Source organism: Lepidothrix coronata, unplaced genomic scaffold, assembly GCF_001604755.1.
Source record: "Lepidothrix coronata isolate B3197 unplaced genomic scaffold, Lepidothrix_coronata-1.0 Scaffold35, whole genome shotgun sequence".
Classification (NCBI taxonomy): domain Eukaryota; kingdom Metazoa; phylum Chordata; class Aves; order Passeriformes; family Pipridae; genus Lepidothrix; species Lepidothrix coronata.
Window position 1 is genome coordinate 300,435 of NW_016690215.1, and position 16,173 is coordinate 316,607.

At 35.7% G+C, this 16,173-nt stretch overlaps 1 protein-coding gene across 1 annotated transcript in view; it reads right to left on the reverse strand.

Moving 5' to 3' along the window:
* Nucleotides 1–16,173, reverse strand: part of PUDP (pseudouridine 5'-phosphatase) — a 78,014-nt gene that overhangs the window by 23,128 nt on the left and 38,713 nt on the right. Inside the window, exon 3 of the mRNA XM_017812217.1 lies at nucleotides 7,051–7,280. Coding sequence (XP_017667706.1) covers nucleotides 7,051–7,280 — 230 coding nt within the window. The remainder of the gene's footprint in view (nucleotides 1–7,050; nucleotides 7,281–16,173) is intronic.

Genomic DNA, 16,173 nt, shown 5'->3' on the forward strand with positions numbered 1-16,173 from the left:
ACGTCTATTACACTTATGAAGCTGGAAGGCGAGCTTTATAATCACAGACCTCATCATCCAGCCTGGGAGACACAAGTAAGGGCTACATGGTTAGAGTGTGTAGAAGCTGAGGAAGGTGCAGGATTCAGCCAACAGACTATTCAGCAGTATATCGCATTAAAAGCACATTCCACTAGAGTGCTGAGCTCTTTGCATCCCAAGGTGTAAAGCTTCTAGCAGTATTTCAAGATGGAGGTCTTAACACATAAACCCACATTGTTCTATACCTACTTACTTTAAATTGCTTAATGCACAATTTAAAAGTATGATTTATTAATAATTTATTCCTTTAAATTTTTCCAGTGTCTGTCTGAAATCAATAGCTTCTCCAGCAGGAATGGGAACCCATAAGAAAAAGTTATGCTGTTTATTATTTCGCAGTGCCCCATAGTAGCAGGAATTCAAGAACTAGGCCAGCAACATATACTAAATACTCAAAACACAACTTGTCATCTAGAAGTAAGTCTTCAGTCATATTGCAGAGGAAGAAAAGTAATGGTTTTATGAATTCAGGAAAAAGTTCTAGTCAAGACCCTTCATGAGCAAACAGCTGATGTATTGTGTGGTGATTAGGACAATCCCCAAGGAAACTCAAAGACTGGAAGACTGAATTTCTCAGGTTGAAAAGTGTTCAAAAAGATGTTTTCCCCAATTTTTTGAAGAAGAATTCCACACAGGAGACAAGACAAGGACAAAACTCTCTTCTGATCACCTTAAAAACAGATCTCCCATATTTGGTGTTCTCTATGGAGAATTTTTCTTGGCATTTTTGAAATGCACTGGAACTACTTTTCCAATTATGCTTTACAAAAGACTAACTGCAAGATATGTTTAGATCCTGATAAAAAGACACAAGCTGTTGAGACTGGGCAATTTTGGATGAATACATGAAAGCAAAAAACTCATTTCTCAGAAAAGCTATAAAATCAGAAAAAGGGAGGTTCCTACTGAACTTGGCACCTCATCTTAGTTAGAAGGCAGAGAAGTGGAAACATTCTGTTCTCAAGCCGATAGATACACCCTTTCAGATTTCAGTTGCTATCCACTTTCAACACTTCAGCGCATGTTTTGCAAGACAGAACTAAACTAATTTGGGTACACAGAAACTATGGGACATAGTACATTCACTTCTCAGTCACTCCATGTACAATAACAGTAAAATCTACGCAAATTCATTAAGGATAAATTCATTAAGGGAGTGAACTCTGCTTTTGCTGTAAACTGAAGCACGCTGTGTGTACTCAAGAGCAGTGGTTTCAATCTCTTGTAGTGGTTTCAACCAGTTGCTCAGCAGTCCCACAACCTCCCAGGGAGCCTCATCCCCACCATAACACACTTCTGTCAAGGGAGAGACTTCATTGCTCTCTCCGGAAACCAGCCACTGCACAGCACAGGATGCAAGGCTAACAAGAACACTGAGGGAGCACAACCTTGCAGATGGGAGACTCCAAAGGGGCACTCTGTGCAAGCAGTGAGGAAATTATCCAACAAGGAAACATACACACCAGAAACACTCCAACATCCCCGACCTTTATCCTGTGTACTAAGTATATGGCTACACTTAGAGTTGGCACCAACAAATCAAACACAAGAAGTTCTTTATTGGCTCTAATCCATCAAATGCCTAATTTGAACTAATTGATGAACTGTAATTACATCAGTACAGACAAAACAGTCAAATGGCTTCCAAAAAGAAAGCCCAAATTCTGCTTTCTACCTCAAAATGCACCATGATTCAGAAAGAATTGAGGAGCAAAACTCTCTCCATGCAGTAGCAGCCACTAGCATGTGCTGTAACTATCTTTGTACAGATTGCAGTGCCTGAGAACACAGTGATTGACTACAAACTCTTCATCATCTGTCCTCCTGAATGCAGCCTGACACTGAAAGTCAGGCATGCTCTGATCATTACAATGGCAGGCTATACCTGGAAAAAACAAGTATCTAGCAACATGCTAAAATAATTAGTAAGAACTGCGAGTCGAAGGACATAAGACAGTAGAACTTGCGTAAATCAGAATGGTTTATACCACAAACAGCTATTTAGAAGGTGAGATGAGGAAAAGTTGGTAACATAGGCCTATGCAAAGGACAGACTAGAGTCAAGCTTGAAGAAAAAGCCATTGATGTAGATTTGAACTAAGCTGAAAAATGTCCATGTGCTTTTGCATTTAATGCTTTTGTTATTTCTCAAATAACAAATCTGTGAATTGCAAACATTCATGAAAGAGTGTAAGTCAATTAATTTATAAAATGGAAAAGGGGTAGATTTATGATGACTAAAATACATGATTTCAACAGCAGACATTCCAATTTACAGCTCAGTGCACCACCTAAAACAGCTGTTCATGTCTGTAATTTCTGTACTTTACATAAAGTACTCCTAATAAATTAAACCTCCAGGAAGAAGAGAAACAGCACTCATAAAATAGCTGCTTATCTGAAAATCATAGTAAGTAAAATATATACACTACATGTATACACCAAAAATGGTGAAGTTGAAAGGGGAAAAAAAAGAAAAAGGAAAAAAAGGGGATAATAAAAAAAAAAGGTTTTAGCATCCTTTTTACAAAAAACTCACAAAAATGATGGTCACATTAAGTGCTAAATCAACCTTCTTCATCCTCTGTTTTATTTGTACAATACAGAATAAAATTACAAAATATTTGAATATCATACCATTCTGAATCTATTGCTCTCTCACTACATCTTCTGTAGCAAAAAAGTCGCAGAACTTCTCTGTTCTATGACATAAAAAGTCCACTGAGACTCATAAATCCTAATGCCATTTAATCAGTCTGAAAAAATTTTAATGAGCTCTCACTAGATTTGGTACAGAGATTATTTGTAACTATGGGATCAATTAATTAATTAGAAATGGAAGAAACTGCAAAGAAATAGTGTTTTAAATTAAGGTGATGATTTACATCACTTGGAACTTTTTAAATAGAACAGATTGATTCTTCATAAGAGAGTTATGACCATTTGTATTACTGCAATCTATTCCTCTTTTTAAACAGTGGATATAAATGGATTTATTTGCTTTTAAATTACTAGTAAGGTCCTTTATTTTACAGAAAAGCTGTAGGCAAATCAACCAAAATACTGGAAAGAAAGGCCCTAGCCCACAACATCCTTAATAGGAGGATAATTAATCTATGTGGTTTTGATGACAGAAGTGTATTGGAAGTATGTATAAATGTTGGCATGGGAATGTCTGCAGCCCTCTCAGTTAGAGCCATATTTAAATTAAATTTATTAGCATATAATTTTTGTTATTATGAAATAAAACTTCAAGACAGTATTGAAAGTTTATATATATATATATATATATAAAAATATATAAAAATACATACAAATGGCCATGCTAGTATGAACTCTTTTAAAGCAAAAATTAGTATTCTAGTATTTATAAATTCGAAAATCATTATTTTTAATAATGTGAGCCCTATAAATTAAAGTGGAACAGAAAAATATTGTTTAGGAAAAGTACTTTTGTTTCCTTACTTTTTTTCCCTGATCAAATTTGTGAAGTTAATGACTGAATCACAAGATAAGTGAGATTGGAAGGGACCTCCAGAGCTCATTCAGTCTGTGGACTGTGTCCAGACAAATTCCGAGTATCTCCAAGGATGGAGACTCCACAACTCATCTAGGCAACCTCTGCAAGTGCTTGGCCACCCTCACAGTAAAAAAAGTGTTTTCGTGTGCTCAGTCTCCTGTGTATGTCTGTGCCCACTGCCTCTGGTTCTGTCACTGGGTACCACTGAAAAGAGCCTGGCTCCTTCTTCTTTACTGTCTCTCTTTGGGTATTCCTACGCATTAAAAAGATCCCCCTGAGCATTCTCTTCTCGTCATTCCAACCACATCACTAAAGATGTTAACCAGGGCTGTACCCAGTATTGACCACTACTCACTGGCACCCAACTAGACTTGTGCCACTGATCACAACCTTCTGGGCCTGGTCGTTCAGCCGGTTTTCAAAGCACGTCACTCTCTGCTCATCCACAGCTTCTCTACAAGGATCATGTGGGTGAGAGTGTCACAGGCACTCCTGTAGCACAGGGAGACAACAGCCACTGCTCTCACCTTGTCCACCAGGCCAGTCACTTCATTATAGAAGTTAATCAAGTTTGTCAAGCATGACTTTCCCTTGGTGTAGCCATGCTGACTGCTCCTGATGATTTGCTTGTCCTTCCTGTGCCTGGAAATGGTTTTCAGGATTAGTTCTTGCATCACCATTTTCAGGGATTGAGGTGAGGCTTAGCAGCCTGTAGTTCCCTGGCTTGAAGACAGGAGTGACATTTGCTTTCTCCAGTCTTTGAGCACTTCTCCCAGTGACCATGATTGATCAACGAGTATGTAAACTGGTCTTGCAATGACACTAGAGGGTGTATCCCATCAGGGTCCCTGGACTTACTCATGTCAAGTTTGTTTAAGTATTCCCTCACCAAAACCTAAACAGAAATAATACTATGAAAAGTATTATTTAATTGTCTAAATAAAATGTATGAAAAAGAACACAGTGTTTTGAACATTCTGGTCTGAAATTTCTATAATATTCAAGAACACATTGTTTCTACATATGTACAGCTCCAGATGGTTTTCATACAAGTTGCATCTGTGCATTTGAGATCAGAAATTTGAGTATATGCTTTTAAATTTAAATTTTAGAAAAATTTAAGTTTTCTAGTATTTAATCTCCAGATCATATTTTGATTACCTGATTTAATTAATTACTTATATGACAGTGCATTGTTGCTGGTTTTGCAAGTTCATATGATGTTTCACGTATCACCAGATAGCAAGACCTAGGCTGAATTTGCAGGGTGTATCAAAATTCCTGTGCTGTGGTTTCATCATTATGCCTATTAAGTTCCTAGTTAACCAAAGACTGCAAACAAAAAGGTCAACATTTAAGAAATTCCCAGATGGACAACTATGACATCCTTCAATGACAGTAAAGCAGATATCATATCCATTTATATATCACTTTAAATACTCTTTTAAATACTCTTCTTCCCCTTGAGAGTTCTGTGCTTGTGCTAAATTCCCACACTTCAACATTTGTGATTTTTGTAGATGCAACAAAAATTCAGTTGAATTTAATCTGCACTAAGGGAACGCTGATGCTGTAAACTCATATAGAGGAAAAACATATATTCAAACATTTATGTTCTTCTTCAAAAAAAGGTTAACAAAATAAAAATACAAACCCAATCAAAAATACAATCTGTAATTTTGTCCAACATACCTTTAAAATCGTTTAAAAATATTAAGTGTAATATAGATGCTACTATTATCTTTAAATATTTTTTTCATTGCTAACATAACTAAGGAAACAAACAATTATCTACAACAGTGTCACTGGTTTTGTTGCTTGCTTTTGGGCTGTTTTTTAATATTTTTGTCCTTTTTAATTATTACCACCTTGTGACTTTTCTGAAATAGAGCCTAATAAACAAAGAGTTTTAGGAAAGCTGTCCTTCTGCTCCTCACATGAAATTATAGTTTAATTTGCCATTAACACAGTTGACATTCAGTTTTCTTACTTCTTGAGATACAGTAACAGTTACAACCCAGATTTATATAAATTATCAATACTTTCTGCTCTTTTACTTTCAGAATTACAGAACAGCTTACAGCTATACTTCCATCCAATTAAAAAGTATCCAATTATGCACTTCATCCTGTTTCCCAAAAAAACCCATACCATACAACATTACAGGAACATACCCTGATTTTTTGTTCCCTACACATACAGTTAAGCAAGGAAGAATAATTTTATATGAAAAAAAATATTAAGCTGTGGTTTAAGCTTGTGTTCAACTCCTCTCTTCCTCTCTCCAAAACCTTGGGCTGCTTCCCAATATGTGCTCTGAACTGAATATTAACATATTCAAAATTCATAACTCCTTGACTCTAAGGTGAGATCTACAGCCTTGCTGCTCAGATTTCAACATTTGGAACAAGACATATACACAAGGCCTACTCACACAAGTATCTACCACGCCCCTACAATGCCATGTTTGATTAACACAGTTTGATTAACACTGTTCCACAGTAAACCACACTGCATCAAACTTATTTCACTTTGTATTCTCAGGCAATGAAAATACCATTTAGACTCTGGGTGAGAATTCGAAGTACGAAAGGCTGAGGAATCAGTTAATTGTATTTGTGTAGCCATTTTTTCCTCAATAATCCTACTGAGAGAACAGTAATCACAGTCTAATCTACCTAAACTTGTTCCTTAAAATTAGTATGTAATGCATTTTTCTGCAGTAATGAAACTCTGAAACTTCAGAACTTATGTTCCACTCAGGACAGAGAAGAAGTGAGGAAAATATTCCATGGATAAAGACAATTTAATTTAAAATAAAAGTGAAGACATTATTTTAACAACTCTCAGTTTATCTTTCAAATATTTTCCCTGCAGATTTCTATTTCAGAATAAACTTTGGAAAGTTATATCTAAGAGAGAAAAACTAAACACACCTACTATTTGAGAAAGATTGCTCAAACTGATGGTTTTAAATCAGAAACAAGAATTATGATCTCAGAGATTTAGACTGCAACAGGAAAGATGTGGCTTAGGAAAAATATATGCCCTGTTCACAAAGAACCATCTTTAATGTTTTGATACTTAAGAGGTAAATCAGCTATGAATGTATGGAAAATAAACTGAACTATGTTTAAGCAACTGTTTCCAAACTTTGAATAGTGAAGTTAAGATTGTAGATTTATTTACACAGCAGAAAATCATTACTACTGTGTAGCATACTACTGCATGCTACTGTGTAGTAAATCAGAGCAATCTGCATTACAAACACTAGATGTAGTGGGGGGAAATCTCTTCCTTCAACAGCACAAACATCTTTGAAAACAGAAGTTGCTGATTTTTATAATCTTTATATTAAATTTAATCTAAGTATTTATCACATTAAAAAAAATCCAAATATATCCCAAAGAGAATATTCCTAAATCAAATTTGTCCCCTCCCCTTCTTACCTTCTCTGGAGGTGCAGGAGGGTGAAATCTCTTTGCACAAACCAGAAATGGATCAGGGTGTGGCTTGCCACACTTCACCTCAGGGTCATTTCCCAACACAACATGATGAAAAAGACCAAAAAAGTCTTTGTGTCTGGTTGTTTTCAGCTGAAATGAGACTTCATCTGAGCTGCTGGCAACAGCCATGGGTATGTTGTGTTTGTGTAAATGACGGATCAGCTTATCGACCCCTGCAAGACAAATATATGTGTTTTAGTTTTTATATATATGCATGTATGTTGGTATATGTATTAATGTTTATACCTAACTACAAAGTATTTAGCAATATTTTAACAATGCTGTCTTACTGAATAAAATAACCTGTTTCGATCAGTTAGTGTGAAAGAAAATTCTTGCTGTATCTGAAACATTCCTTCTCCAGACAAAAACCATGGAACATTCCTCAAGGTATATATATACTTGTTCTGTTATCGAAGTGATTCTTTTCTCAAAATATGTCAAAAATGGGTTCAACATCATTACATGATGACACCCACTAGAAAGTCATTAAGCAATGTCCCCATATTATGTAAGTTTATTACTTTGAACTCTGAGAGTTTGGGAGAACATTTTCTTTCATATACAGTTATGCTCCTGAGAAAAGAATCAAAAAAATATACACTTCTCACTGGATGGCATAGTTTTAGTTTCTGAAGCAGGTATCCAACTGGCTCAAGCCAGACCCCAAGGGAACTCAGTTTCTCTCTTTTGCAATTATTAAAGCAAGTAACACTAGGCAGAGGAGAGCAGCTGTCAGTCACAGTTGTTAATACCAGAGCTTTATCTATTGATGCTGTGAACCCAGAGTAATGAACACCTCAAGCCTAATGGGTAGAAACTTCAATCTGATCCAGTCTTCTAGGGAAGGTTAATGCAGTGAACAGAGAAAGCACAGCAGTCTGTGTTAAGAGGGAAACACACGCCGTTATTAGGTGCAAGTTTTGAGTTTTCTTTGAAGGGGTTTTAATGCTCCTTTTCTGCAGCATTCTAAATGCTGAATACCTCTCCCAGAAAAAACAATTAGCATTGTGTAATGAAGAACAAGATTGGATGTCTGGTCTTTATTAAATCACAAGAGAAAATCCCTCCATATCTGTATAATCATTTCAGCTCTGCTTCTTGGCATAAATCTGTCCCACGGTGTTGGACACAGGATATTAGTTTCAGGCACTTTAGGTTCAAGTAGATTCCAGTTGACTTTTGGCTCTTTGAAACAAGTTGAGCACAATTCTCTGTTTTTACCTTCCAAGTGCATGCACTCTTATATTTTTCATGTCTGGTTATACTAAAATAATCTTATTCCCTTCTTTCTGATTCGCTGTCATGGTTACTTACATCTGGTCCCTGCTCCCTCCAACCATTCCTACTCCTCATGCCCATGTAATTCTTTCCTTTGCCACACCAGCATCTCTGATTTGCATTTCCCATGTGACTTAGCCTTTCAATTCTAAAATCAACCACCTAATCTGCCACACATTTTTCCCAAGTATAGTCATATGCCCAACTTGGAGAAGTTGTAAGTACTATTGATAATAAAGTGTGTAGATTACTAAATAGGTGCATTAACTAATCCACCTGTCTGGAACTAGGACTTGTAGGTATGGTTCTCTGCAAATTTCTCATCTATTCTCCAGAACCTAAGCAAACAATTAATAGCTGACATTTCCAGCTCCATGTTCATATTTGATGACTTTAAATACACGCACTTCTGTGATGTTAGATTTCGAGTTGGACAGAAATAACAAGTGCTATTCCTCCTGTAATATCAATGCATCATCCATTTGAAAGCCTTCCTATGCCTCCTTAAATGGTTATACTAAGCAAGTCCATTTTTCCCAAATGATGCTATTATGTCCTCTCACCAAAATATGACGTTAAATACAATTCAACTTTTTATGCCAGATAGTTTAAGTCTTCATTCTGAAACATGTAGTAAGTCTATAGTAAATTAATGAAGTACTAGGATACTTTAATGTAAAGCAGTAGCCTAAGCATCCCTTCTTTAAAATAAAATGCATTCATTCTAAGGAACTTATTCTAAATAAGCTGCAATGTTTAGCAAGGCTAGCATGTCATGTATGTAGTAATATAAAGAAGTCCAAAGATTAAGCAGAAGACTTTTCCTATCTCCTATGCCCTTGCTATGATATAGTTACTTTTCTCTAAAGCTGTGCTCTTTTCAAATAGCTAATTTTCTTCAGTCCCACTGCATCACAGTTTGAGTTCATCTCTCACAGGGTATGTTTATTCTATATTTCTATTGGAAGTAGCCAGCCACAGAAAAGCACTGCTGCAGAAAGGTTATTTCTCCAGGGTCCTCTCTTATATTCCCCCAGCACATCATGATTTTAGTGTGTAACCGTGTATAGGTGCGTGTTTGATTTCTCTTTTTGGCTTCCCTCACAACAAGGGAGCTAAAATGCAGTTGTCCTTAATACCTCCAGAAAGCAAATATTTACATTATTCAGAAAATGCACTTTAATAAGAATATGCCATTTAAAAATGATTATTCGTTTATGTGTAAATAGAGCAAGATAGATTAGAGAAAAAGCAAAAGGCAAATCAGCTGCACAGAAAAAAATTAAACTGCATTTGGAAGAGTAGCTAGCATAACTTGACAAACTCAAAACAGATGAATAATATCTTCATTCCAGGTTTGTTTTCCTCTTTGTAAAAGCCATAGATCAAGAAAATCCATTTTTGTTTGCATCAGCTACCACCAGTATAGCTCTAGACACTTAGCCACCACATCAAATTACTGACACAATTATTGTACCAATTCAGCACATAATTCTTTATTAGGAAGATAATATCTTCCTCAGTATCTTTATAGTGGTTTTTTAGAAGAAAACATCAACAGAAGGGGAATTGAAGAACTGCTTTAAAGATCTGTAAGAAACTTCCCCTGGTATATCCTGTGTTATTATACCCTCTGTAGCTACAAAGATTTTTCAATCAAATGACAATCAAACCAACCAAGTAAGAACTCAAAGACCATGAAGAACTACGCTGAAAATTCCTGTGATCTTGATAACTTCTAACTTCCTTGTTGCTACATCAGGGCCCATCCATCACAGAGGGACCCCTCTGTTAGACTTCCTGGGACCACCTTTCACCCTTCTGACTGAAAGCTTAGGCACATACAGCAAGAACAAGAAATCAAGAAAGATCAAAAGAAATAAAGATCTCTGTTCTTCCAGGATAAGGATACACTTCTAATGTGGCACACAGGCAATAACTATCTTATGCAGTATATGAATTCTTCAAGTAATTCCAAAAAAATCAGGAGTACCCCACATTGCTATGCTTTATTTTCAAATGTACTCATTTTTTCAGATAACCAAAGCAGTAAATACTGTTTCCTTATGCTATGTCTTTAAATGTGAAGTTTTAGAACAGACACAGAAGCTCAATATATGCTAAATGCAATAGTTCAACACTGGTAACTACTGGAAAGAAAAATAGGTGAAAAGAATTGTAAGCTCAATTTCGTTACAGTAGCTGCAAAGAAAAAGGATCAACTTTAAATGTCAGCATCTTTAACACCTAATTAATCACAAATGTCAATGAAGTTATCAAGTTTGGGAAAAAAAAAACCAAACAAATTAAACCAACAGAAAGGATTTATTTCTTCTGAGACCACAGATGCATTTCAAAGAAAGAGATCAGCTTTTGTTCTGAAAATTGCAAAAAATAATATATAAAAATATATATTTCTTTTTTTAAAAAAGGAAGTATTATTCCTCCATTAGACTCCAAATGTGGTGTTTGCACTTTTTAGATTCAGCTGAAATCATGGTGACTAATACATTGGATCAACTAACAAACTAAAAATAAGACTCATACTGAACAGCAAAACCCTTGGGCTAACTGTCACTTTTTTCCTTCTCATTGACTAACACAAACATGTACAGCAAGTGTTCAGGAAACCAAACAATGCTACACTAAAATGATCTAATGAGAATCCCTATCTAATTACTTACATGGTATTACAACACTGTTTTCCACATGATTTTTTTTAAAGTTATCACATTTTTTAATCAAATGGCATTACTCACTATGAAGTGAAAATTAACAAGACAAAACTCCTCAAAACTAGCACAAATTGATGAAAAACAAAGGGAATTTTTATTTTCCTTTTAGCTTTATACAAACATGGTCTCTGTGTCATGCAGAATACTTCAGAACAATGAACAATACGTGTCTTTTTGCTATATTTTATATCATTTCAAATTTTTGTACCATCCCTTTTCTTGTATTTGTCTATCACTGAACATAACACTGTTCTTAACTTATATCACTTCTTTATCTCCACATTCAGATCTATTTCTTTTGAAATGTTTCCAGACAAAAAAGGAGATACTATAAAGCTCTTCTATTCTTTTCTAATATGTCTTTAACCAAACCTTTTTTCTATGAATATGTCCCAGTAAGGGTATGTTTTTCAAAACAGACAAGAAAGTGATCTCCATCATAAACTGGGCAAACACACATCTTGATGATTTATGTCCATATGCACAAATGAAAATCTTAAGAATAAAAATAGCTTCTGTATTAAAAGACTGCTCCTTTTTTCATAATCATTTACAGTTCCTACATTGAATGTGATAAGATACCAAACTTAAAGTTTTTCAAGATTTCATCATATTCTTTAGTCAAAGAAAAGTTAGCATTACCACTCAGAGCTTTGCAGGCTGACTAGATTTCTAGTCAATTCCATGACAGTCTTTTAAGTTTATAAAAACAATTCTATGGCAAAAACCTCAGCAGCATCTGAACATTAAAAGCACTCAACAAAACACAAAAAAATTTCACTTACAAAAAGAAGCCGCTGTTTGTTAACTTAAGCCATAAAATCATTAAAAAATATTTTTTATGTAGTCTGGTGTGCTACAACAATTGCAAGCCCATCAACACAGTGCTATTCATTATCTACACTTTCTTGCAATCCTCAGGGGAAGTCAGGATTGCTGCTGTGAAGGTGACAGTGTGACAGAGGTGGGGCTATCCACTACTTGGTTTAATTGCCATGAATGCTTTAACTTGGTCAGCCCCAAATTGGTCAGGTAGTTGGACTAGATGATAGTTGTAGGTCCCTTCCAACTGAAATAGTCCTGTTCTGTTCTGTTTTATTCTGTTCTATTCCTAAATCTCATGAGACTATGGAAACGTAACTCTCAGATCAACCTGCTTCTTTTTTTGTTATGATACACTGTTTAAAAATGCTATCTGCAAGGGTATGTTATCCTTTCCCTGAGCTACAAACTGGAGATGGAAACTACTAACCTATTCCCCACTTTGGAAGGTAATTGACTACTAATAAAGAATTTTGTTTTCTCATCTTATTGCCTTCTAAAAAGTCCCAGAGATCTTTCTGGTAGCAGAGACTCCTTATTCACTGAATCATTATTATCATTTTAGTCTGGACATACTGACACATGCATGGCCATAGAAGAAATATAAGTACTAAATTTTACATAATTTAGAACCTGCATCAACTGTGTTTCTGATTTCCTGATAAAAGCATGTTTGGGTTGCAATCCTTTAGGACTCGATGTAAAGGACAAATCTTTGAAATCAGCCAAACAGAAAGCATCATTCTGAGTTTGCAGATATCTAATTGACTGATATCTAAGGGTTACAGGCTCACTGAGCCGAGCATTGACTCACTAGAGTTTCCTAGCATTAAAACAGTAACAGCAATGAAAAGAAAAGATAGCATGCTAGGAAGTCTATTTACCTGTTAAGGGCACAACATCAAGGAAGCTACAGTTAAGCTCACTAGACTGCTGGTTGAATGGAACTGCTGAAGAAAAAAATATATTGGAGTTTCCATTGAAATTTGAACTGTTTTCCTTTATTCTCTTTTTATGCTTTCTGACTGGTTTCATTTGGTACTAAAATTGAGGTATAAAATTACCTCCTCATGGCTGTAAGAAACAGTCAACTGTACTTGAACTGAAAAATAGCTTGCACATCACATTCTGCACTGGCTGAACAAGAGCTGCAACAACTAAATCCCTGTTATTGTAAAAACAACCCAGGAATGGAAAATGTCTGAAAGGTATACACAGTCACACAATCCTTAAGGATCTGCGCTTTGTGATAATGATGATGAGCCAAACCAGAGACTACTATGAAAGAATAGCAGTAGTTTCATAATCCTGACATGATCACAGTAACTGTTGGCAGTTGTATAACTTGGAGTTCAGTTTTTCTGGCTCTGTATATATTCTAGGTTTATATTATGCAAAAGCACACTTAAACATGTATAGGTAGATATACATATGCATGGTTTTCTTCTGTTCCACCTGTCATTCCTTATTCTTCAGACTATGCACTTCCCTGTAACACAGAAATGCTAAAAATGCATTTGCAGAAACAGAAAACCTACTATATTACTCTTGCAGATAACAATGTCTGTACTCCTACAGAAATATTTAGAAAACCAGCACAGTGGCAGGCCTGTCATTTTGTCAGTGTTCTCTTGGATTAATTTCTTTCTCCACTGAATCAAAACTACCATTCCTTAAGATTCTTTCAAAACTAAAAATAAATCAAACTGTGAAAAACTCTCAAATAGTTACCAGAAAATTCCATATTAGAAATGGATATAGACTCTTCTTAGACGAAATTTGTATTTTGACCACAGCCAGATGTATTGAGGCTTGTCTGTCAGTTCAGCCATATTGAAATAGTCAAAATTTTGTCTTCAACCACTCAACCACTCATGCCTCAGAAGTGCTGCACATTAAGTGGTATGGCTGTAATATAGCCTGTGCCATGGTTTAAGCCCAGCTGGCAACTAAGTACCACACAGCTGCTCACTCAGTGCGTGTGTCCTCCCTGGTGGATGAGGAGAAGAATCAGGAAAAAAAGTAACTTGCAGGTTGAGATAAGAACAGATTAATAATCAAAACAAAGTAAAATATAATAATCACAATACTAATACAACTAATTGCAAAATGAAAGGGAAAGGGGGAGAGAGAGATAAAACCTAAGAAAGAAAAGTGATGCACAATGCAATTGCTCACCACCTGTTGACTGATGCCCAGCCCATCCAAAAGCCACAACTCGTCCCTCTCCCACGTAACAACCCCAGTTTATACCCTGGGCATGATGTTCTACAGTATGGAATATCCCTTTGGCCAGTTCAGATAAGCCATGCTCCCTCCTGACTTCTTGTTCACCTGCCCACTGGCAGAGCACGGGAAACTGAAAAATCCTTGACTTGGGGGAAGCGCTACTTAAACATCAGTGTGTTATCAACTTTATTCTTGTACTAAATCTAAAACACATCAATATACCTGCAACTAAGAAAAAACCAAACTCTATCCCAGCTGAAACCAGGACAGGTTTCTAACCTGTCAGACAAAGAACTGTTTTGCCAATTAAATATTCGTACAACTTCCACACTATCCTTAACTGTCACCGACACACCTGTCAATTACTTGATTTGGGAATTAATAGAGCTATCATGTTTGGCAAAATTATGTGCATAGCTCATTCCACATCCAGAAACAAATGCTGATTTGCTTGAGTCACTTTTTTAAATATCACTGGTCATTTTTTAGCTCTGCTCTCCACCAAATCAAATTTCAATCTTATTTTTTGGACAAATTTTAGAAATTGATTAAAAAATAGAACCTCACCTGAATATTAACTGTCAAAAGATGGCCAGAGATACAGCACTTCAGTCATCCTATGCCATTAATATGACAATTAACTTTCACTTTCCTGTATTTACCTGTAACCATCTGAAAGATCAATTTAGTCAGAGAACAGTGTAAACTCAAAATGTCATCAGTCTTATATCTTACACAACATATGCAGGAAGCCCATTCTTAATTAAAGAACATTAAGAGACTGCAAAACAAATCCACAAGGATTATATGAATAAACACTCTCAGAAGATACAAAAGGGCAGAAGAAAATATCAGATTTAAAAATCTGGTTGATTGGAGAACAGTCCTTAAAGAAACTAGATGGTAAGCAGCTGGAGCCATTTCCCTCTACCTTATTAACTGACATCAGCCTGGTCTCTCAAAATTCATGGCAATTTAGCTTGTATCTCATATGCTGCCTCCAAGTAAAGGACAGATCATATCAGTTTAGTGACCAAGGATGCCTCTGCTCTCCACAATGGCCAGTGAGCATAAAGTATGTTAGTTTACATCAATTCTGCTTTAAAAAATACCCTGAAGAAAGTTATCACGTGTATTTAGTTGAACTGAAAAGATAATCAGTTGAACAATTCTGGGGATGATGAAAATGTTTACTTGCTTCTCACAGTAAGAATTTTTCTGTTTTCATCCATAATAGCCCAGCTTCAGCAAGCCCAGAATTCACTTTTTGAAGTCAGGAACAGCACAAAACCTCATGTTTCCTTCAGCTAATCTGTTCCCTCACCTCTCTAACTCTGTTTAAGCCAGCTCAGCCACATTATCACAATCTTCAGCTGGCACACAGAATCCACTTAATAGCATCTATTACCTATGTTGTTTCATTACACCAACTCTTCTCCATGCCTCCTAACATTTTACCCAGTCTGTCCATCTGGCATTTTCTAAACCCAGACCACGTTTTTTTTTCGTTTGGCTTGCAAAAGGTATAGCTGAAAATTTAGCCCCAGAAGTTTGACATGAAAAATGAAAAACACATCAATCCATATTTCTCATTGTTTTGAAGAGTTTAACTAGGCTTACAGTTTTAAGTGGAACTATGATTGAGAGAGATGCAATTTGAAAAACCTTGCACATAAAAGACATTAAAGAGATAACTAAATTGGCTGCACAAAATACTCAAGCTTTTTAAGCTGCTAAAAAAATGGCACCTTTTATTTTTGCTGCTTGTTATTTATTCCTAACATATCACATATTTTTAACTTTCATTCTCCTAATGCATTATGAAACTAGGTATAAAAAAGCATCTAAAAATTAAAACATTAATGCACAGTAGAAATTGTCAGAACAAATGAGTACACGTTCAAAGAGAAAAAATGATAACAGTCAAACTCGTACAGTGACATGCAGTTATTTCACTTCTAATACTTTTTTTATATTCCTCTCCATCTCCTCCTTTTTT